The sequence below is a fragment of the Seriola dumerili genome, unplaced genomic scaffold (genome assembly GCF_002260705.1).
Source record: "Seriola dumerili isolate Sdu_G_001 unplaced genomic scaffold, Sdu_1.0 BDQW01000109.1, whole genome shotgun sequence".
Classification (NCBI taxonomy): domain Eukaryota; kingdom Metazoa; phylum Chordata; class Actinopteri; order Carangiformes; family Carangidae; genus Seriola; species Seriola dumerili.
Window position 1 is genome coordinate 517,640 of NW_019174364.1, and position 18,493 is coordinate 536,132.

At 38.1% G+C, this 18,493-nt stretch overlaps 1 protein-coding gene across 1 annotated transcript in view; it reads left to right on the plus strand.

The window, feature by feature from the left end:
• Window positions 1-16,539, plus strand: part of LOC111222860 (voltage-dependent calcium channel subunit alpha-2/delta-2-like) — a 33,163-nt gene extending 16,624 nt beyond the window's left edge. Inside the window, exons 5-38 of the mRNA XM_022746744.1 lie at window positions 1,903-1,947; window positions 2,147-2,282; window positions 2,414-2,545; window positions 2,647-2,704; window positions 2,805-2,855; window positions 4,652-4,751; window positions 4,892-5,053; window positions 5,144-5,254; window positions 5,365-5,443; window positions 7,787-7,836; window positions 8,026-8,115; window positions 8,220-8,285; window positions 8,733-8,807; window positions 8,926-9,000; window positions 9,205-9,276; window positions 9,470-9,541; window positions 10,401-10,462; window positions 10,616-10,692; window positions 10,798-10,858; window positions 10,956-11,053; window positions 11,148-11,238; window positions 11,370-11,432; window positions 11,527-11,630; window positions 11,765-11,863; window positions 12,039-12,130; window positions 12,237-12,284; window positions 13,058-13,129; window positions 13,404-13,556; window positions 13,637-13,689; window positions 13,940-13,995; window positions 14,389-14,512; window positions 14,617-14,726; window positions 14,852-14,934; window positions 15,996-16,539. Of these exons, the coding sequence (XP_022602465.1) occupies window positions 1,903-1,947; window positions 2,147-2,282; window positions 2,414-2,545; window positions 2,647-2,704; window positions 2,805-2,855; window positions 4,652-4,751; window positions 4,892-5,053; window positions 5,144-5,254; window positions 5,365-5,443; window positions 7,787-7,836; window positions 8,026-8,115; window positions 8,220-8,285; window positions 8,733-8,807; window positions 8,926-9,000; window positions 9,205-9,276; window positions 9,470-9,541; window positions 10,401-10,462; window positions 10,616-10,692; window positions 10,798-10,858; window positions 10,956-11,053; window positions 11,148-11,238; window positions 11,370-11,432; window positions 11,527-11,630; window positions 11,765-11,863; window positions 12,039-12,130; window positions 12,237-12,284; window positions 13,058-13,129; window positions 13,404-13,556; window positions 13,637-13,689; window positions 13,940-13,995; window positions 14,389-14,512; window positions 14,617-14,726; window positions 14,852-14,934; window positions 15,996-16,091 (2,916 nt within the window). The 3' untranslated portion in view covers window positions 16,092-16,539. The remainder of the gene's footprint in view (window positions 1-1,902; window positions 1,948-2,146; window positions 2,283-2,413; window positions 2,546-2,646; window positions 2,705-2,804; window positions 2,856-4,651; window positions 4,752-4,891; window positions 5,054-5,143; window positions 5,255-5,364; window positions 5,444-7,786; window positions 7,837-8,025; window positions 8,116-8,219; window positions 8,286-8,732; window positions 8,808-8,925; window positions 9,001-9,204; window positions 9,277-9,469; window positions 9,542-10,400; window positions 10,463-10,615; window positions 10,693-10,797; window positions 10,859-10,955; window positions 11,054-11,147; window positions 11,239-11,369; window positions 11,433-11,526; window positions 11,631-11,764; window positions 11,864-12,038; window positions 12,131-12,236; window positions 12,285-13,057; window positions 13,130-13,403; window positions 13,557-13,636; window positions 13,690-13,939; window positions 13,996-14,388; window positions 14,513-14,616; window positions 14,727-14,851; window positions 14,935-15,995) is intronic.
• The last annotated feature ends 1,954 nt before the right edge of the window (window positions 16,540-18,493 follow it).

Sequence of the window (18,493 nt, forward strand, 5' to 3'; positions counted from 1 at the left end):
TGGCTAACTAAACGAAGATTGCGGTGAGATTGTAATATCAGCTGCCGATTCCGAGAGTAAGACTGAACATTCAATCCAAACATCTCTCGCAGAATAAAGTGATACATCTTATCACATTAAACAGGTGAAATATTTGGCAGAGTACTGAAGCAGTTCTCACAGGCTCAGATCTAAAGAAACAGAGCTCTCAGGAGAAGTTCACATGCAGGATTAGAAATGTCACTTCTTTGGACTGACTTATAAAGAGCACTGGCTGATAATGTCTGGTTGTGTCAGTGCTGTACTCCACGGAGAAAAAGGAGATCTGTATAAGTAGCAGCAAAAACACAGCAGACAGAGGGGAAAGTTGTCATGTTTAGTTGAATTGTAATATAGGCTGAGGTCTTCTTAGGAGATATGATTTGATAATCAGAACAGGCCAAAAATAGAAACATATCAGCCTTTGAATAGATGTCACGATTATTCTGAAGTATGTTGAGTCTCGGCAAAAACTAAGACTAACAGATGGCTGTGCTCTGCCCGGGCCCTACAGCCTGTCTACTGATTCATAATGTGACAGTATGGAGCAGAAAACAATGGCAAACATTTGGTAGTTACAGATTTGCAAATGGGGCGATTTACTGCTTTTCTCTATTTTGTATCATTATGTTCTTATGTCCTGCCGCCACGCTACATGGTATGCAGGATATTATGTCATCATGCCGGCGTCTGTTTCTCTTCATAGTAAAAACCTCATACTAACACCACAGGCATGGCGTAGATGATCTGATTAGATTTTGGAGCATCTTTTATCAATTAGTATGTTAAGGAGTGAACACAGATTTCTCAAGAATTGCTGTAACTAATTAACACTTAAAGCTAACAAGTTCAAACTGACGACAGATATGTAGTATGCAAAAACAAACATGTTGGTGTGAAAAATCTTTGTTAATTAATCAGCGCTTTGGCTCTAAAAGGATGAAACAGATTTTTCTTCTGAACACGATAACTCAAGAACAACACATGAGCAGAAACTTCATACTTACACCACAGCTAACCCATATGACATAGATTATATAATTACACTTGGGTGTGCCTGGTTGCATGAATTTATATATTAATGAGGTAAAATAGATGTTTTGAAACTTCTGTGAGCATTCTTGATGAGAAACTGCTTTGTCTTTTGTTAACATTTCATAAATTGAATGGTCTACAGTGGTCTACTTGCTGCCAATCAACACATCAGTAATCCTGGTTCTTGTGAGACAATGAGCTGTGATGCACAGTTGTAGCTCCTCTTTGTGTGATGCAGTCCAAGCAACATGTGTTTGCTTGTCTCCCAGTCTTTTGAAATGTTATCACTACTACCCTTGACCAATATAAAGTCAGAAAGGTTAGTGACTTTGTTTGACCTTGAGGTTTGTTGTTGCACTGCATCCATTTTCTCCTATGTAATTTCTGGGTTTTATGCTATTTTAATCCACGATTTCCTGTCGGTTACAGATTTGACTGATTGGATTACTGTTCTGTAATGAGCTGTCACATTTGGCACCTTTTTAAAATTACAGTAAAATGTATTATGTAATTGGATTTTTCCAGGCAAAACCTAACCTCTACATTCCTGTAATCCATCGTAGATTTTTTTCTGTAACGATTCACATCAAATGCATCTTTGTTTGTGAATAGATCTGGTTATTCTGAAAGAAAATGTGCATTATGTCTATGTTTGAAGCTAATAAGGTGAATTAAAGAAAAACAAAAAAGGTGTTAGTGAGGACTGTTATCATTAATCAAAATAATCTTTAGATGCAACCCTGAATTTGTACCCTCTCTATGTCTAGTAGGTGACGTGACCTACATACAAGTGATTATCTGTCCTCATATTGTTTCATGGTTGTCATATCTGCGTCTGTTTTCCTCCAGGAGCTGGACATGGCTTATTATGACTCTAAAGCTGAGCTGGATTATGTGAGTAAGGGACAAATAACCAGGTTCCTCTGCTTTTTTTATACTTATTGAGGCTTTCCAGCAGAAGGAAGATTTTTTTTTAATTTTTTTTTTATGTTATTTATCAAATGTGTCTGATTGATTGAAATATATTTTTATATTATAAGGCAATTTAAAGCAATGAAATACATGTGAAATGGTTTCTGTTGTTGTCATATAGTATTCCATGGATGGAGAAGGAGAGGTGGAAAACCCATCACATATCAAGCTGGAGTTTGTTTATGATCCAAACTTCAAAAACAATGTCAACTATTCATACACAGCTGTTCAGATTCCCACAGATATTTATAAAGGAGGCAAGTGGTTCTCTTACTATTCCTTTGTTCTTTTCCACTGCACCTTGTAATGATATCAAATACTTATGATTTAATTTAACTAATTTTACATATTTTATTGCGTCTGTCATGTCTGATTCTTCTCCCATCAGCTCCAGTCATTCTGAATGAGTTGAACTGGACACAGGCGCTGGAGAAAGTCTTCATGGAGAACAGCCGGGAGGATCCGTCACTGCTGTGGCAAGCGTTCGGGAGTGCGACGGGCGTCACCCGCTACTATCCAGGCAGGTTTCAATGTTGAATATTAAGAGGGAATTTTGTGTGTGATTTTAAAATAATTGAACAAAGCCTAATTCAAATTTACATTTTCTTTTTACTTTTACAGCGACACCTTGGAAAGCACCTGATAAAATCGACCTGTATGATGTCAGGAGGAGGCCCTGGTACAGTTTGCTGCTGCTGTATTTGCTATTGTTGGCTTTTCACATGTGCACTGAATGTTGAGGGTTGAAATTGTGTATCCTCTCTTTTCCTTTGTCACAGGTACATCCAGGGCGCCTCATCCCCTAAAGATATGGTCATTCTTGTTGATGTGTAAGTAATTAATGATGTTTCAGAAAGATAAGTTGGGAATTCTCTTGCCTTTAGTAATTTGCTTAAATGTGGGTATACTGGCAAAAATACAGTATTTGTGTGAGCTGTGAACCCAGGAACATAAAAAAACTTTCTCTTTCCTCGCAGTACTAAATAATTAACTGTTGTTGAAATCTATTTGTGATTTCTTTCTTCTTTCTCACTAACAATTAAACAGACCATTTATGTTGTTGCTTCACACACGTAGGCAGCGTCTTTGGGCTCTTGGTTCTATTTGGCCTTCAGTACTGGAGAGAGAGGCTGGACTAAAGTTGTTGTGTAGTAGGAAAACAATGCACCTGGCACACGCTCTGCAGCTCATCCTGCTTATCATGTGCAGACAGCCCAGTGATTAAGTTAGAAATGATTCAGAGACAAATATAATTTTAATTTAAATAAATTATAAATTTAAAGGGAGCTGACAAAATAATTAATGTAAAAAGGGTAGGTGAAATAAGCTAAGGCTTCAGCCTACACCTTTTCGGTCCTGTTTTGTTTCTTGTTTATCTTGTTGGAAAATAACTAAACTAAACTAAACTAAACGAGAAGACACTAGAACAAAGGAGTGTTACAACATATAGTGGATACACAATTTGATGCGACATGACCTTTATTGAAGACATTGACTATTTAAAGGAATAGTACGTCCTTCCCATCTAACTCTCTGTCAGAAAGCAAATAAGCACATTCGCTGCCAAAATGTCAAACTATTGCTTTAATCTTCAACATGATCAGACAAGTTTTCTTTCCTGTGTGAGAGCGTGCTCTGCTGAGTGTATTCAGACTCATGGCCATGGTCGAGTACAGCAATCTGTTGTTGTCACCATACTGGACTGTCCCCATGTTTGCTTTTGTTGATAAAGGGTTTTTCACTGGCCCTCTTTCCAAGGTTAATCCTATTATTCAGTGGAATGAGGAACATAGGAGAGAAACCCTTACGAATGATCAACATGAAACATGTTTGTTTGCTCACCACATACAGTATGCGTCAAGCTTGCCAATGAGACAGCCGTGTATTCAAGTAAAAATAGGAAACAATAAGTAAGGAACAATGAACATTTTCTAACCCCATATGTTCACCCGCAGTGAAGGAATACTGCTGAGTAAACCATAGGCCAAAAACACAAAATCTATTTGAATTCATTCACACCAGGGTTTGTGTGCTTGTAATTTTAGCAGCGCTGCTGAAAATTGTGTTTGGGTTTATGCAAACTGCACAGTAGTGCGTTCCTCTGTGGACTGCAAAATACAGCAGGAGGGAATGGAAATACAAACAAATGGCTACTGAAAAGGATTTATCAAAACTGGTTAATCACTGCTGCAGGGGAAACTATGTGTGTGAGTGAACATCTGTAACATCTATACTACTGAGGACTTTAGTCAGGCACTCGAGGGAGAGAGAGTGTGCATTGTAATAGAGGGAGTTACTGTACTTTTGAAATAGGTACAGCTTATATTTTAAAATCTGTTTAAGCAGTAACAGAGTTTACCAAAAAATCTTTGGTAAATTTGATTGATGATTTTTAAGATTTTTTTATATAATTTTGAAGGGATTTTAAAATTTAACCGCCGATCTTTTTGTTGACTCAATATTTCCTCATGTATCCTCCATCGTGGAGGGTTTTTGCACTGGGCTCATATACCGTACACCTTCAGTGTTAGTAAATACTCTGCTGAACTGGAACATGCACTACTATAATTTTTCAGACCTATGCATATGTAAACTCTTTGCTGTATTCCTGTGCATGTTTCCTCAGGAGTGGTAGTGTCAGCGGACTCACCCTAAAACTGATCAAAGCGTCTGTGATGGAAATGCTGGACACTTTGTCTGATGATGACTATGTCAACGTGGCCAGGGTCAGTGTCTGCAACACTTACCATTATCACTGATTCTCTGTCATTTTATATCTCTCTATCTTCTACTTGTTTCCTTAATTTTGACGTCATATATATATATATATATATGAACCCTCTCCGCGTCTCTCGTTGTGTTTCAGTTCAACGAGAAGGCCGAGGCCGTGGTTCCTTGCTTCAAACATCTAGTCCAGGCTAATGTGCGCAACAAAAAGATCTTCAAGGATGCAGTGCAGCAGATGCAGGCTAAAGGCACCACTGACTACAAGTCTGGATTTCATTTTGCCTTCAACCAGCTGTTAAATGTAACTGACATATTGGTTTAGATTATGTTAATACCAATGTCTTCACACACTGTTTAACTGTATCCTCCAAACTCATTTTCTTTTTTTCAGAAGACAAATGTCCCCCGGGCTAACTGCAATAAAATAATCATGCTGTTTACTGATGGAGGGGAGGACAGAGCTCAGGACGTCTTCATGCAATACAACTGGCCCAACAAAACGGTTGGTTTCTTCTGATTCTTTCACCTCCAGTGTTTGAACAGGATGTATTGTGGTGTCTTAATTGCCCTCTGAAAATTTGTGTTTAATTTGCTCTATTTGCCGCCCCAAAGGTTCGAGTATTCACCTTTTCTGTGGGTCAACACAACTATGATGTCACTCCCTTACAATGGATTGCATGCACCAATAAAGGTGAGCTGAATTTTCTTTGTAATTTATTTATTCATTTTATTTTATTGCTCATATCACATACTATACAGCAGTGATTCGCAGCCTTTTCTGTCTGATCTAACCCCATAGCCCTGCTAGATGAGCTCAAGTACCCTGTCATCAACACCCCCTGTCATGTTCCAAATATGTTCATATCAATGGATTATAAACTGGATGTTATTTGACAGTATTACTTATATAAAACTCTCGTACAGCTTAAATGTTGCTTTGGGCAGTTTATTACCATTTATCTATTACTTTAAGCTATTAGTTTCAACAGTTTATTCATCACTTCAAGCTGTGTTTAAACATGCCAACTAGTTTCCATGCTCTCAGGTTGACTGGCTTCTCTGCTTATTCTATTTACTTAAGATCACTCATAATCCTATTTGGCTGTTTATTTTCCTCATTATAATGTATGTTTATTTATTCAAATCACACTTTAGTTTAGTTTTTTAGTTGAGTTTTGTTAATTAGTTGAGCTTTTCACTTACCCTCTGGCAACTGCAGAAGTTCCCCTGGGCTACAACTTCCCCTGGTTGGGTATCACTGCAGTAAATTAGGAAAACTACACAATATGGATGCAATTGCCCCTTTATCACAAAAAAGGAGACTCCAAAGGGTTTTCAGAGGGTAAGTCTGCAGTCTGTAATTCATTTGCAACACTCCAAAATAATAAAGCAAATGAAAGAGTCCTTACTTTTTGTGCTGAGTCCACACTGGATCGTTGTTATAAGTTGGACTTTAAAACCGTGATACATATTGGCTGTGCTTTCCTGCCACATGTAAAGTATCAGCAGTAAATTGAGCACATGTATTTCTTTATCTCTTCATTCATTCCCATAATAGGCCCACTCTGTCCGTCCATACTATAGAAGAGTTTATCACTTTATTACTTTATATCGATTAATTGAAGCCTAGACGAAATGAAAAAGTGCACTTAATAAATAAATAAATAAATCACTGAGCCAAATGTACATGCGCTGATCCTACTAATGGGCCTGTGAGCAGTCCAGTGTCCATACTCTGTTCGCTCACGCAGAGGTCAGTTATGTTCATGCAGATCAGATGTGCTGTCAACTGAGAGATCTTTCCAGAAGAACTCGTGTTTGTGAGGATTGTTGTTGCTCGTGCAGGGGCACTGACTTACTGACACAGAGAATACTGAAAGAGTTGCCCTTTGTTTATACAGTGTTTTAGTTTTGCATGCAGGTTTTGCTATTATTCTGACATGACTGGCTGGATTTAAACTGAGGGGGAACATTTTTTATCCGAGGCTTCACTGACCCCAGATCAGCTCCTACAATAAATCAGCTTCACAACCAACGATGGCACATGCAGTTATTTGGTATTCTGTGTTGTTGACTGTTAAAGACTATGGCCCACATCATTTTATCACCTAGGAAGACAATTTGTGTTTATTAATTAATAATAATACTAATGAATAAACATTTGATTGAACTTTGTATTATATATTTAAGAGGTGCAGTGTTGTAGATTAAGTACAACAATAATAACTACCCAAAATGCCCTCTGTCCAGCCCTGAGTCGGCCAATAGCAGGCCTACAAAGGTGATGTGTGATGGCTGCATCACATCAGTCATCTCAGTTTCATGCAAACCTTGTAATGATTAACATCAAGAAGAACATTTACAGTATGTATTGTATTGTATTGTATTATATTGTATAGTAGGTATTTCCTCCTATAGTTATGATGACAATATCAGATATGCTATTTGGTGTATATATATATATATAATATATATATAATTAATAATTAATTGTTGCTGTTTTTACAAAGAACAAAGGGGTCAACCTAAAAATAAAACATTTCCTTAAAAAATGAATGGCACGTTTATCTATTAATAATCTGCTTAATTTGTCATTTCTAACAGGAGACCTTATTATTAAATTACTTGGGAGCTGAGAGCAATTCTTTATATTTGGGAACATTTGGCACTTCTTCTTTATTGTAAGAATAAGAGCAAAGTGATGTCACTATTTTGACGCCAAAAATACCAAAATTGTAATCTGAGTGGCTGTGCACTTACTTCCAGATCTTACATTTAAAAATCCTGATTTGAGATCATCTGATCTAATGGTCTTGACTGAACTGTACAAACACAGATACCTCAGTTTTAAAAGTGAGTGGTATTCCTCTTTAAGCTTCCTGTCTGTGGGATTTAAGTGGCTGAGTCACTGGGTCTAGTAGCATCTAGTAAAATCTGGAATATTTATGAGCACCACTCTGTTTTTTTCTAATAGCATCGCTCACACTTGCTCTTTTTCTCTCTCTGTTTGTCTTTTTTCTCCGTTGCTTGCCAGGTTACTATTTTGAGATCCGTTCCATCTGTGCTATAAGGATTAACACCCAGGTGGGTTTGTCTAGTGCCTCTGACACAGCTGATCCCCGTTCACTGTTTGTAGTTCTCCTTGTGGCGCTCACTCACTTTGTAGACATCTACCTCTACTTCCATTTATTTGCACGCCCCATTCTCACACCTTGCAGATGTTGGTTTGTTTTTAAAGTTCAGGCCGGTCACGTATCTCTTTTGTTTTGTCAGGAGTACCTCGATGTGCTGGGGCGCCCCATGGTTCTGGCAGGCAGCGATGCCAAACAGGTTCAGTGGACCAATGTGTATCAGGATGCATTGGTGAGACTCCATTGGGTGGATTTTTATCAAACATAGTAAACGCATTATACACACTGAAAAGCTCATGATTTATATTATTTGGGGTTTGTCATTTGAATCTGCAGGGTCTTGGCATGGTAGTAACTGGGACTTTGCCTGTATTTAATCTCACCATGGATGGAAACTCACAGGTAACTGGTAGTAACATGTCAGGTTGAGTGTTTTTATGTTTACATATTGCAGGTTACGGTCACTTTCTCTGTTTGCTAATGCAACATTTCAAAGGCAGGATTTAGCTCTGTTGTGTAATATGACAGAATACTTAATGGCTACCTTTTAGAGGAATATTTCAATATTTTCTAACAGTTAGGTAAAAAGACTGATACTACTCATTATTGTACAGTAAATTTTAAACTACCAGTTAGCTTAACCTAGCAAAGACGAAAGAAGAGGAAAAAATGACACGGGTTATTTGCTGGACTGTCAGCCAAACTAAACTAAGATAAGATAAGCTAAGCCGAAATAACCAACTTTGCTTCATACTTACCATAGAGCTCTAAGAGTGGTATCAAAGTATTTCCTAAATCTTGAACTATTTCTATTACTATTTAAATGTATTGCTGCTGTTGTCTTACCAGAATCAGCTGATATTAGGTGTCATGGGAGTTGATGTGCATCTTGATGAGATAAAGCGACTGACGCCACGCTACAATGTATGTACATCCCATTAGCACCACTATCAGTCACACATTTCTTCATTTTTATTTTTAATGGACAATACAAACAAAGTATCACACATTGTTTCTCTTTTTTTTTGTGCATCCTAAACAGCTTGGAGCCAACGGATACATATTTGCCATCGATCCAAATGGATATCTTCTCCTACATCCTAACCTCCAACCAAAGGTGATCTATATTTAACCTGGCAAAAAGCATTAAATTTACACTGTGGATAGTTGTTTTGAGAACCAGTGGGAATAGCCATTAGAGGTCCATTTAAACTGAGCACAGATGGACTACAGTTCATTGATGATCAGCATGCTATTTTACCTGTTTTACATGTGATGTCACTCTAATGTAAATGTCTTTTTCGCACTCGACTCCTCACAGCTTGTGAACCTCCCTGAACCCGTGACGCTGGACTTCCTAGACGCAGAGGTGGAGGACACCAACAAAGAGGAGGTGAGCACTTAGTGCCAAGTGGAACCGAAAAATTTTCAGGCGTTTTCTGTTCCATGCTGTTTGTTAAGCTCATGTTCAAAGTTATTCCTGGGCCGGTGAGCAACATTATCTGCCTCGGGACAATCTGCATACAAGTCTGCAGGGTCCTGTGCAGGTAACTTATAACTTATAACACCGTGTTTTCATGCTCTAGATCCGCCGCCAAATGATTGATGGAAGACCAGGGGACATGCAGGTCAAAACACTGATCAAGTCGATTGACGAGGCACGTAATTTTTCTTTTGAAAAGCTTTTCATATTTCAACTCTTTAGTCTGACTGTAGCTCTCATATAGAGTTCAGTGACATATCAAACAGCATTTATTTATCAGGTCTAATCTGGGGTAACCTCTTATTGTTGCAGTATTGGCCTAGATGTCTCAGTTACAATACAGCTGGTTACCATTAAGTAGACCTGGTGACACCACATACTTATATAGATTTACAATGCTGTTTAACAAAATGTAAAATTCCAAAAGTGTAAAGCTGAAATATTAATCACTGCAGAGCTGCTTTCTAAGTCACCTTTGTCCTACTCTACTGAGCACTGCACACAACTCTATGTTGAGTAAGTTATGATACATTTGGAGAAATCATTTTTAACTCTCACTATGCATTCATTTCCAAACAAGTGGTAAAGGTAACTGTGTGACAATGTCACCACGTGATCCATTCACTAGCTCTTGTAGTCCATGTTGGTGTAAAAGCATATTGTAACTATCACTTTTTTCTACCGTTCGAAGTTGAAAATATAAACCCATTTGTCTTCCATTTGTTGTGCTTATAAATGTTATTGGTGTAAAGAAAACACTGCATCAATGTCATCAGTGCTAGCGCCTATATTAAAAGATATCATCACAGATTATGTTAATTGAATCTATGAGGATTGTGTTCTGTGGGCTCAGCAGACAGTGAAATGTATCATTGCTTATATAAGATGGGAAAAACTGCAATATTAAAACCCAGGTTGCAAAAAAATCACAGTCACACCTCCACAAAACGACATTGCACACATGTTAAAGTAAAAGTGGGTAACCTGTAGCCTGTTTACTTTGACTGAGTATTGAAATAACTCTTTTACTATAGAATTACATTGATGAGGTGTACAGGGGTTACACCTGGACTCCTATCAACGGCACAGATTACAGGTGAGTGGTCGCGATGTTATGCATTATAAATAATTCCCGATCAGCTGTGCCCTGGTGAGTGCTGCACACAGGGATGGATTCACTCATAAGACCCTTCCTCTCCCTGTCTCTCCTCATTCATGTGCCTTCCTGTTGGGATGCTGCCCCCTGCAGTCTTGGCTTGGTACTACCCCCTTACAATGATTACTACATCCAGGCAGACCTGAGTGATGTGATGCTGCAGCTCCAGTGTGAGTACCAGCGAGGCAGCGCTCTCACATATCTGTTTTTATATAGAAAGGTAAGATGTACAATAGATGAGATGAAAGAAATAACATCACCTGTCTGTGTTACAGATATGCAGTCGCTGCTGCCCAGCTCCTTTGAATCATCAGGACATGTGTTTCTGGCTCCACGGTGACTCTGATCTCTCCCTTCCCTCTCTTCGTTTCACTCTTTCTTCTGTCTGTTAGTAAAGAAAACATCATTATTTATTTATGTTCTCCCTCTGCAGGGAGTACTGCAAGCGTCTGCACCTTTCTGACAACAACACCCAGTTTTTGCAGAACTTCCTTTCGCTCATTCTGGATATTTCTCCAGAGTCTGATGAGTGTGAGTTACATGTGCTCTAAACGCTTTCAGTAGTAGTTTATCTGCCGCGCCGCAGATACACCAATGAGATTATCTGCTTGTCTTTTTGTCTCAGGTGACCAAAGCCTCATCCACAACCTGATTTTGGATTCTAGGATTATTGGGCAGCTGGCCTCTCGTGTATGGAAGAACAAGGACCTGAATTCGTGAGTGAGCTTGTTGTTGCTCTGTACAGTGTATTTACACACCATCTACTGTGGCAAAAAAAATGTGCCTCTTAGAAAGAGACACATCATGCAAAACACTGAATTTTCTAAGTCAAAACTGATTCTTACAGGTACGGCTTCCTGGCTGTGTTTGCATCCACAGATGGTGGAATAACGCGAGTTTTCCCCAACATGTGAGTAAGATTGATATACTTATAATCTCACAAATAGTTTATCTATTTTTTTTCCATATAACATTTAATGATTTGTGTTGTGTTTGTACAACAGAGCTGCTGAGTTATGGGAGGAAGATCCTGAACCCTTTAATTCAAATTACTATAGACGGAGCCTCGACAACAGAGGTTACATGTTCAGAGCTCCACCCAGATCCTGTGAGTAACTGCAAAATGATGGTTAATTTAAGTTAAACCTGAACTCAAAATAATAAATCCAGCATTTATTCGCTTGTGACATACGACTGTAAGCTGTCATCAGCTTTTTAATTGCATGTTTTGTTCATGAACAGCCTTGGACGACCCTGTAGGTGCAGAAAACGGCACTCTTGGAATTCTGGTCAGTTCTGCTGTAGAGGTTAATTTAGGAGGCAAACTGCTCAAACCCGCAGGTAAGATAAACACTTTCACATGGAAAATCACAACTTGCTGTGGTATATTGTGCAATGTGGGGTTCCCTGCATTATCAAAAGTATATTTCAGCTACTTCTGCTTTGGCTTCCTCTGATTAAAGCGCTGCCTCCTTGTTACTGTTTTTGGTCTGCTGCTGTGCATCTCATCATTCAGTGGTTGGAGTGAAGCTGGACATGGAAGCATGGGTCGACAAGTTTAAGATCCTGGCCAGCAACGTGTCAGACAGTCGTCAGGGCTCGCACAAGGTTCACCACAATGTCACTGTTTTACTTATAATCATTAATCACCCAAAGAAAACTGAATTTACTTCAACAAAAGTGACATTGTCTCATTACACATTTTGTTAAACAGTGCGGACCATCCAGAAGTTGCGAAATGGACTGTGAAGTGAACACTGATGTAAGAACCTTTTTGTCTCATTTATTTTACTCTCATATTAACACAACCACTGGACTGTGGCAAATTAGTTTAAATTTAGAGTTTAGCTGTTTTTACTAAGGGTCCTATTCAGGCAGTCAACTCACAGACAAAAGGAGCCCTTGTAAATGCTCACATCTCCAGTGTAAATAATACAATCCACAGTGCTGCCTGTATGTATGGACGATTAAGAGGGTGAGGATGTTTCAGGTTGTGAGACTGTGGACGATACTGTGGAAACAACACCTTAACAAGTGTTTTGGTCAAATATTTAGGCCTAAAATTGTATTTTCTTTAAAAAGGCATAAAAAAGCAAGAAAAAAAAAATCTGCCTATGAGGTGAGATTATTTCAACAGCTTTTCACACATACCAATTTATCTCAAAAATCCTCTTCAGTCCTGGAACCTTGATATTAGATCAGTGATTTGCCTTATTCTGTTGTGACGTTAAATAAATAGAAAACTTTGGGCAAAATACACAGAAATAATCACTTTTTATAAAAATTCTTGAATTGTTAATTTAAGAAGAAATTACAAATAAGAAAGTTGTTTTTTGCAATATTAAATATCCATTTGCTGTTAATAAATATCCTGCAGCATATGTTAAGATATTGAATTTTCAGTTTCACAATCTGCTGTTTTCTCTCTAGTAATGTCATGCCAACCTTTATCCTGAGATTTTCTGCTGCTGTTCAATGATATACTAAACAGGTAAAGATGCTGCAATGTAAACTGTGTTGTTCTGTTGTCTGTAGGACCTCCTCTGCTATCTCATTGATGATGGTGGGTTCCTGGTTATGTCCAATCAGAGAGATCACTGGAAAAAGGTATGTCCTTGGATGTTTTTTTTTCCTTCAGATTTTTAGTGAATTGGTTTTTGGGGTTTTGATAAACCCAGACAGATTTTTGTTTTGATGATAGACATAAGTGTTGCATGTTTGTATCTTGTCTCTCCACTGGATCAATAAAATATTCAGCTCAGCTGAACTCCCAGGAGGAGAATGAAACAAATGGAAACCAGCAATAAACTTTATGTTAAACCACCATGTGATGCTGTTTCCCCAAATATACCTGTCTTTCCTTTCTTTCATTCCATCACAGATCGGTCTTTTCTTTGGTGATGTGGACCCTTATCTGATGCACGCGCTCTACAACAACTCTATTTTCTCCCGCCGTCAGTCTTTTCACTACCAGTCTGCATGTGAACCAGTCAGCAGCAGCCACACCGGTGCAGCACCGAGAGGCATCTTTGTGGTAAGAGACGAACTGCAGATTTTAGACTATGGGACGGTTTAACATCTGCTTTGATCTCTTACTGTACTCTGTGTCTGCAGCCGTCCATTGCTGACATCCTCAGCTTGGCCTGGTGGACGTCCACAGTGGCATGGTGAGACTTTGTTTACCGCAAATCAAATGGCACCAGGAGCATGTGAGCTGCCAACAATCTTAACTGTGTCCAGACTTCTGCACATGAAACCAGGAAGGAATTTTTTTTTCATGCTTGGCAGCTACTGGTCCATGCTCAGCTATTTTCAGCTCAGTGTCACTGTAGCACATCACATGTGTTATACTCTAATTTATTGATGTTTCCAGAACATACTTTTCTTTGACAAGGTGCAATGTGACAACTATTTCAGGTCTGTGGTCCAGCAGCTACTGTATGGACTGGCCTACAACAGCTTGCTCTACCAAGGTTAAGCATCAACTCAATCTGTGTGTGTGTGTGTGGAAATGTTTGATTATAAAAGGATAATAAATAGATTTATTTTAAAAAGCAAAATCCACAAAAAATTGTGTGATCAATCAAAAATCAGTGTTCAAAGTATGTACAGCAGTTTATTTGCATTTTGGCCTTATTTTTCCTTATTTCCTTATTTTTAATGTCCCCAGTAAATTAGGACTCAACAACAGAGTGTGCTTGTACCAGGAAACAACAACTTTAGGATGAATATGTACATAAAATCTGTGTGAAAATGAATGTAAACCAAAATACAACAACAACTGCTAAAACTAAAATGATGAGTTTTAGGAATGTTTCACAAATGCCACATAAAATACTGAGTTTATGTGTGTGTTTTCCTTTTAGACAATGTCCTAGTTGAAGGTTTTGAGACAAAAGAAAGCAGCTGTGTGACCATCCAGAGCCAGTTCTACTTCACAAACACCACCAACTCCTACAACGTGCTGCAGGACTGTGGAAACTGCTCACGGTGTGTTTTCTGGAGCGTCAGCAGAATATGTTTGCAGTGTTTGTGCTCTCAGACCTGCACTGTACATATGGAATCAGCTAAATATCCATCACTGTCTCCTGTAGGCTGTTCCACGCGAAGCGGATAGAAAACACCAACCTGCTCTTTGTTGTTGCTGAGACGCTTCCCTGCAGCTCCTGTGAGATCGAGAGATTGACCCAGGTGAGGACGGAGTGTATCCTTTCTGTGCTCACACCCTCTGTGGTGCTTTAATCTGTGCTGAGGGTGGAAAGTTCATCCATCTTGTGCGGCCGGTTGAGTCCACTGTTACTGTTACCTCCCTTAAGTAAAAACCAACAGTTCAGGAGGAGAATCCATGTGAAGTACTGAGCAACGCACGATATCGTAAAGGCCCGACTTCCTGCTTTGACTACAGTGCCTTAGTAAGTATGTTCACTCGATTGACAAGTTATTAGGAACACCTCGCTAAAACGAATACAACAATCCTGCAATAAATCCTTCTACATCAAGGTTATAATGTTCAGTTTTTATTGAGACTGTTTTAGAGATGTTTTGATTCATCTCCATGATAATTTTGGAGCAAGATGTAGACTGTGGTGCTGTTGAACTGTTGCATCATACAGAGATGTGTTTCTATTATTTAGCCTACCTCCTACCTTTTTGATATAATGCTTTGGACAAAACAATAGAAAACATCTGTCCATAGAAATATATATTTTCCAAGCATATAAATGATATTTTGTAGAGAAATTTTTATCACATGAAGAATAACTTCATTTTACTCACCGAAAATTTCAGTGTGTTTGCTGTTTGTTTTTTATTGTCCTGATAACCTCTGCCACTCAGTTTTCACTCAGAGATCTTTGTTCTCCCAAACTTTTATGAAACTCCATTTGTTAGTGACTCTCTACTTAGCTATCATGGTTTGTAGCTACACATTTGGAAAACCTGAAAATCATTTATGTAGTTCCTGGAAAAAAAAACAAACATTATCTCTAAATATAGATAAATCTATGAATGTGTTACATCTCATTTTTTTATAGTGATGAACATGTAGTAGTAAGTTTTTTTTAAAGGAACTACATTAATGAGCTTAGCTTAGTTAGCTAACGCTTATGTGGCAGAAGTCAGCAGTCAACCAAGATAGCTAGTCTGCAAGCTAATAAAGCACAGACTAACTTACAAACAGAATTTCATAAAGTTTCCTGAAACTTGGAGAGTAACCAAAACTGTATTTATCTACTTTAGTTTGGCTGCTCTGTGTCTTAATCCTTACTATTGTCTCTGTGCTAGATTATTCTTTGTGTGATAATAATCACTACTGTAATTTATATGCTTGAAAAATAAACTTTTCTGTCCTCGAAATGTTCCATAGCATGCTGAAGGCTGAGGCACAGATTCCATATATGAAGTGCAAACAACCACAAGTACTACTGCTCCATTTGCTCTGGAAAAGAGGATTTATTGTTGACTCTCTTTGCAGGAAAACACGTCAGAGTGTGGACGGGGTCATTCTCTGGAGTCCTCCATAGGAGTCCTTCTCTTTATTCAGCTTATTCTGCCTCTCTTTCATCTCTGACACGTGCAAACATCTTTCATCTCTTTGGGTTAAGGCTCGGATCTACTGAAGGTCAGATCAAACAGCAACTGCAAAATCCTTTTTTCTTTTTTTTTTTTAATCTACAAAAAGCACACGATGCATTGTGCTAGTGGTAAAAAAGTACCTGGATCAGCTCTTTGTTATTTTTTTGCCTTATTGCATATGCATTTGTTGGTGTTTGAGGGCTTAAATGCAAAATATAGGTAAAGAATGTGTTGAGTGTGCATGCTACTTATACTAGGACAAGCATGTTTGAAATTTTTTGCACATGGGCTCAGCCACATAATGAATCACACAAAAAGTCAGGGAGGCAGCCGAAATATACTTTTAATAGGCCAATAAATAAGCAACCTGCTGGAACAGATGTACTGAAGGGAGGTTATCATATCATACTGTAGAAATACTTTGTAATACGTAAAAGTCAAAATTTTAAAAATAAATAAAATAGTCCCTTTGATGTTGTAACTCGTCAAGATGGAGCTAATTTTCACTACTTTATACACTGCTGAGTATTATGTCTGTAACAATCTATTTAATAAAATTTTCTGTGTAAAATCGTAAAATGAGAAGTAAGAACTTCTGTCAATAATGTAGTGGAGTAAAAAGTGCAATATTTTTCTTTACAATATAGTGAAGTTGAATAATTAAAAGTGCTCTGTGCAGTTCTGTTGTAAACAAAGCTTCTGTTTACATGCGCAGTTCAAAACTAGGGCCCACTTAGAAAAGCATGGCTCTACGAGTGGTCGGAAACTCCACATGGTACCTTTAAATAGCATAAAGTGGAAATACTTCAGTAAAGTACAAGCAACCACAACACTACACCCAAAGACAGTAGCATGGTCTACATCTAAATACAAAGCTGCACACGCCTGGTTTTTATTCAGAGGATTTCACAGTTGAGTGATTCAACTGCCTTCATGAGACATTATTCAGAGTTTTTAGATCTTTGATTGCATAGTATTGTTAAACAACTCTGAATCTGCTGTAATTTATTTAAATTTTTGTTGGTATGGATTTAAAGTTTTCATACAGTACAACTCCTGAGTAAAGCAGTCCTCGGCATTTCCACAAATGACAATTTTACATGTGCACGCCACACATTGAGATAACTGCTGCAGCATGAGCATGTAAATAAATAGACAATAAATAGACAGAATTGGCTGCTGGTTGAGCTTTAGGGTTCAAACTCCCACCTGTAGTTCGCTCAGACACTGCTTATGGCAACTTTAGCTTTTGTTGGCTTAAAATGAATTATCTACTCCTATTTTCTTTTGCATGTTGGGTCCTGGTAACTGTTGCTGTACATAAAGGAGTAATGCACTTAGAGCTGTTTCTAGTCAATAGTAGATCCGGGCCTGAACCTCACATTCACTTCAGTGTCTTTCAGTCCACCTCTGACCTTTGCCAAGACAATTTCAGTATTATAAATTGTATCATATGTGACCCAGAATGATTTCTTGCTGCCATTTCAAGTACTCTCTGTCTCTTAAATCTTTAAATCCATCAGACAGAATTTCTGACAGAAGTTAGGTGATGGTTGAGAAGAGTTTTTTTTTTTTTCTCCTAAAATTATTTTCCCAGAGCACATGAGACAACAGATCAGAAAAGCCAGTATGATGACTTATACCAGTGTCAGACCTTCAGCAAGATTTTGTGACTTTTCATGACACACATCAGTGATAAAACATCCGTGTAGTTTAATTGTGATATAAAGATTGTTTAAGTCAGGGTTTGTGTTGTTGAAATGCTTCCACAGATGCGGGGTATGATCTTGAAGTGCTTCCAGTCAGTTCCAGTAAGAGGTTGTTAAAAGATGTAAAAATCAAACAGAAGACCAAAATCATCAAACATTCATTGATTTTGAGTAGAAGTGCATCCTCAATTGACTATAATATTTAAGAACAGGTGACACTGCGCAGTGTTTAATGCAATAATTCTATTATAATTGGATACTTTATTCTAGCAGTGATATTTGGTTTGTGATCAAATGAAGAGTAATTCAAATGCAGTGTTATCTGTGTAGTCTTATAGCACACAATGTGCAGACGTCTGTGTGTGGCCGACATGTTTTTAAATGTGTTTGTTTGATTGATGGGAAGCTCTTTGTCCCTGTTTTTGTATCTTGTATCATCACTATTTGTCAAATCTGAATTTATGCACTTATGTATGCTTCTGTATGGGGAATGTAGCTTCTGAACAGCTTTCGGTGTTATCAATATATTATTAGTATGTGATGCTTTTTGACCCTGAGTTGAGATTCCCCTGATGTCTCATTGAAAGTGATGATTCTCTGTGGCAGAATATTTTCATTTTATCATGCATACCTCGTCTTCACAGCAATGTCTGATTCAACTTTTTACAAAATGATGGAGCTGTAAGAC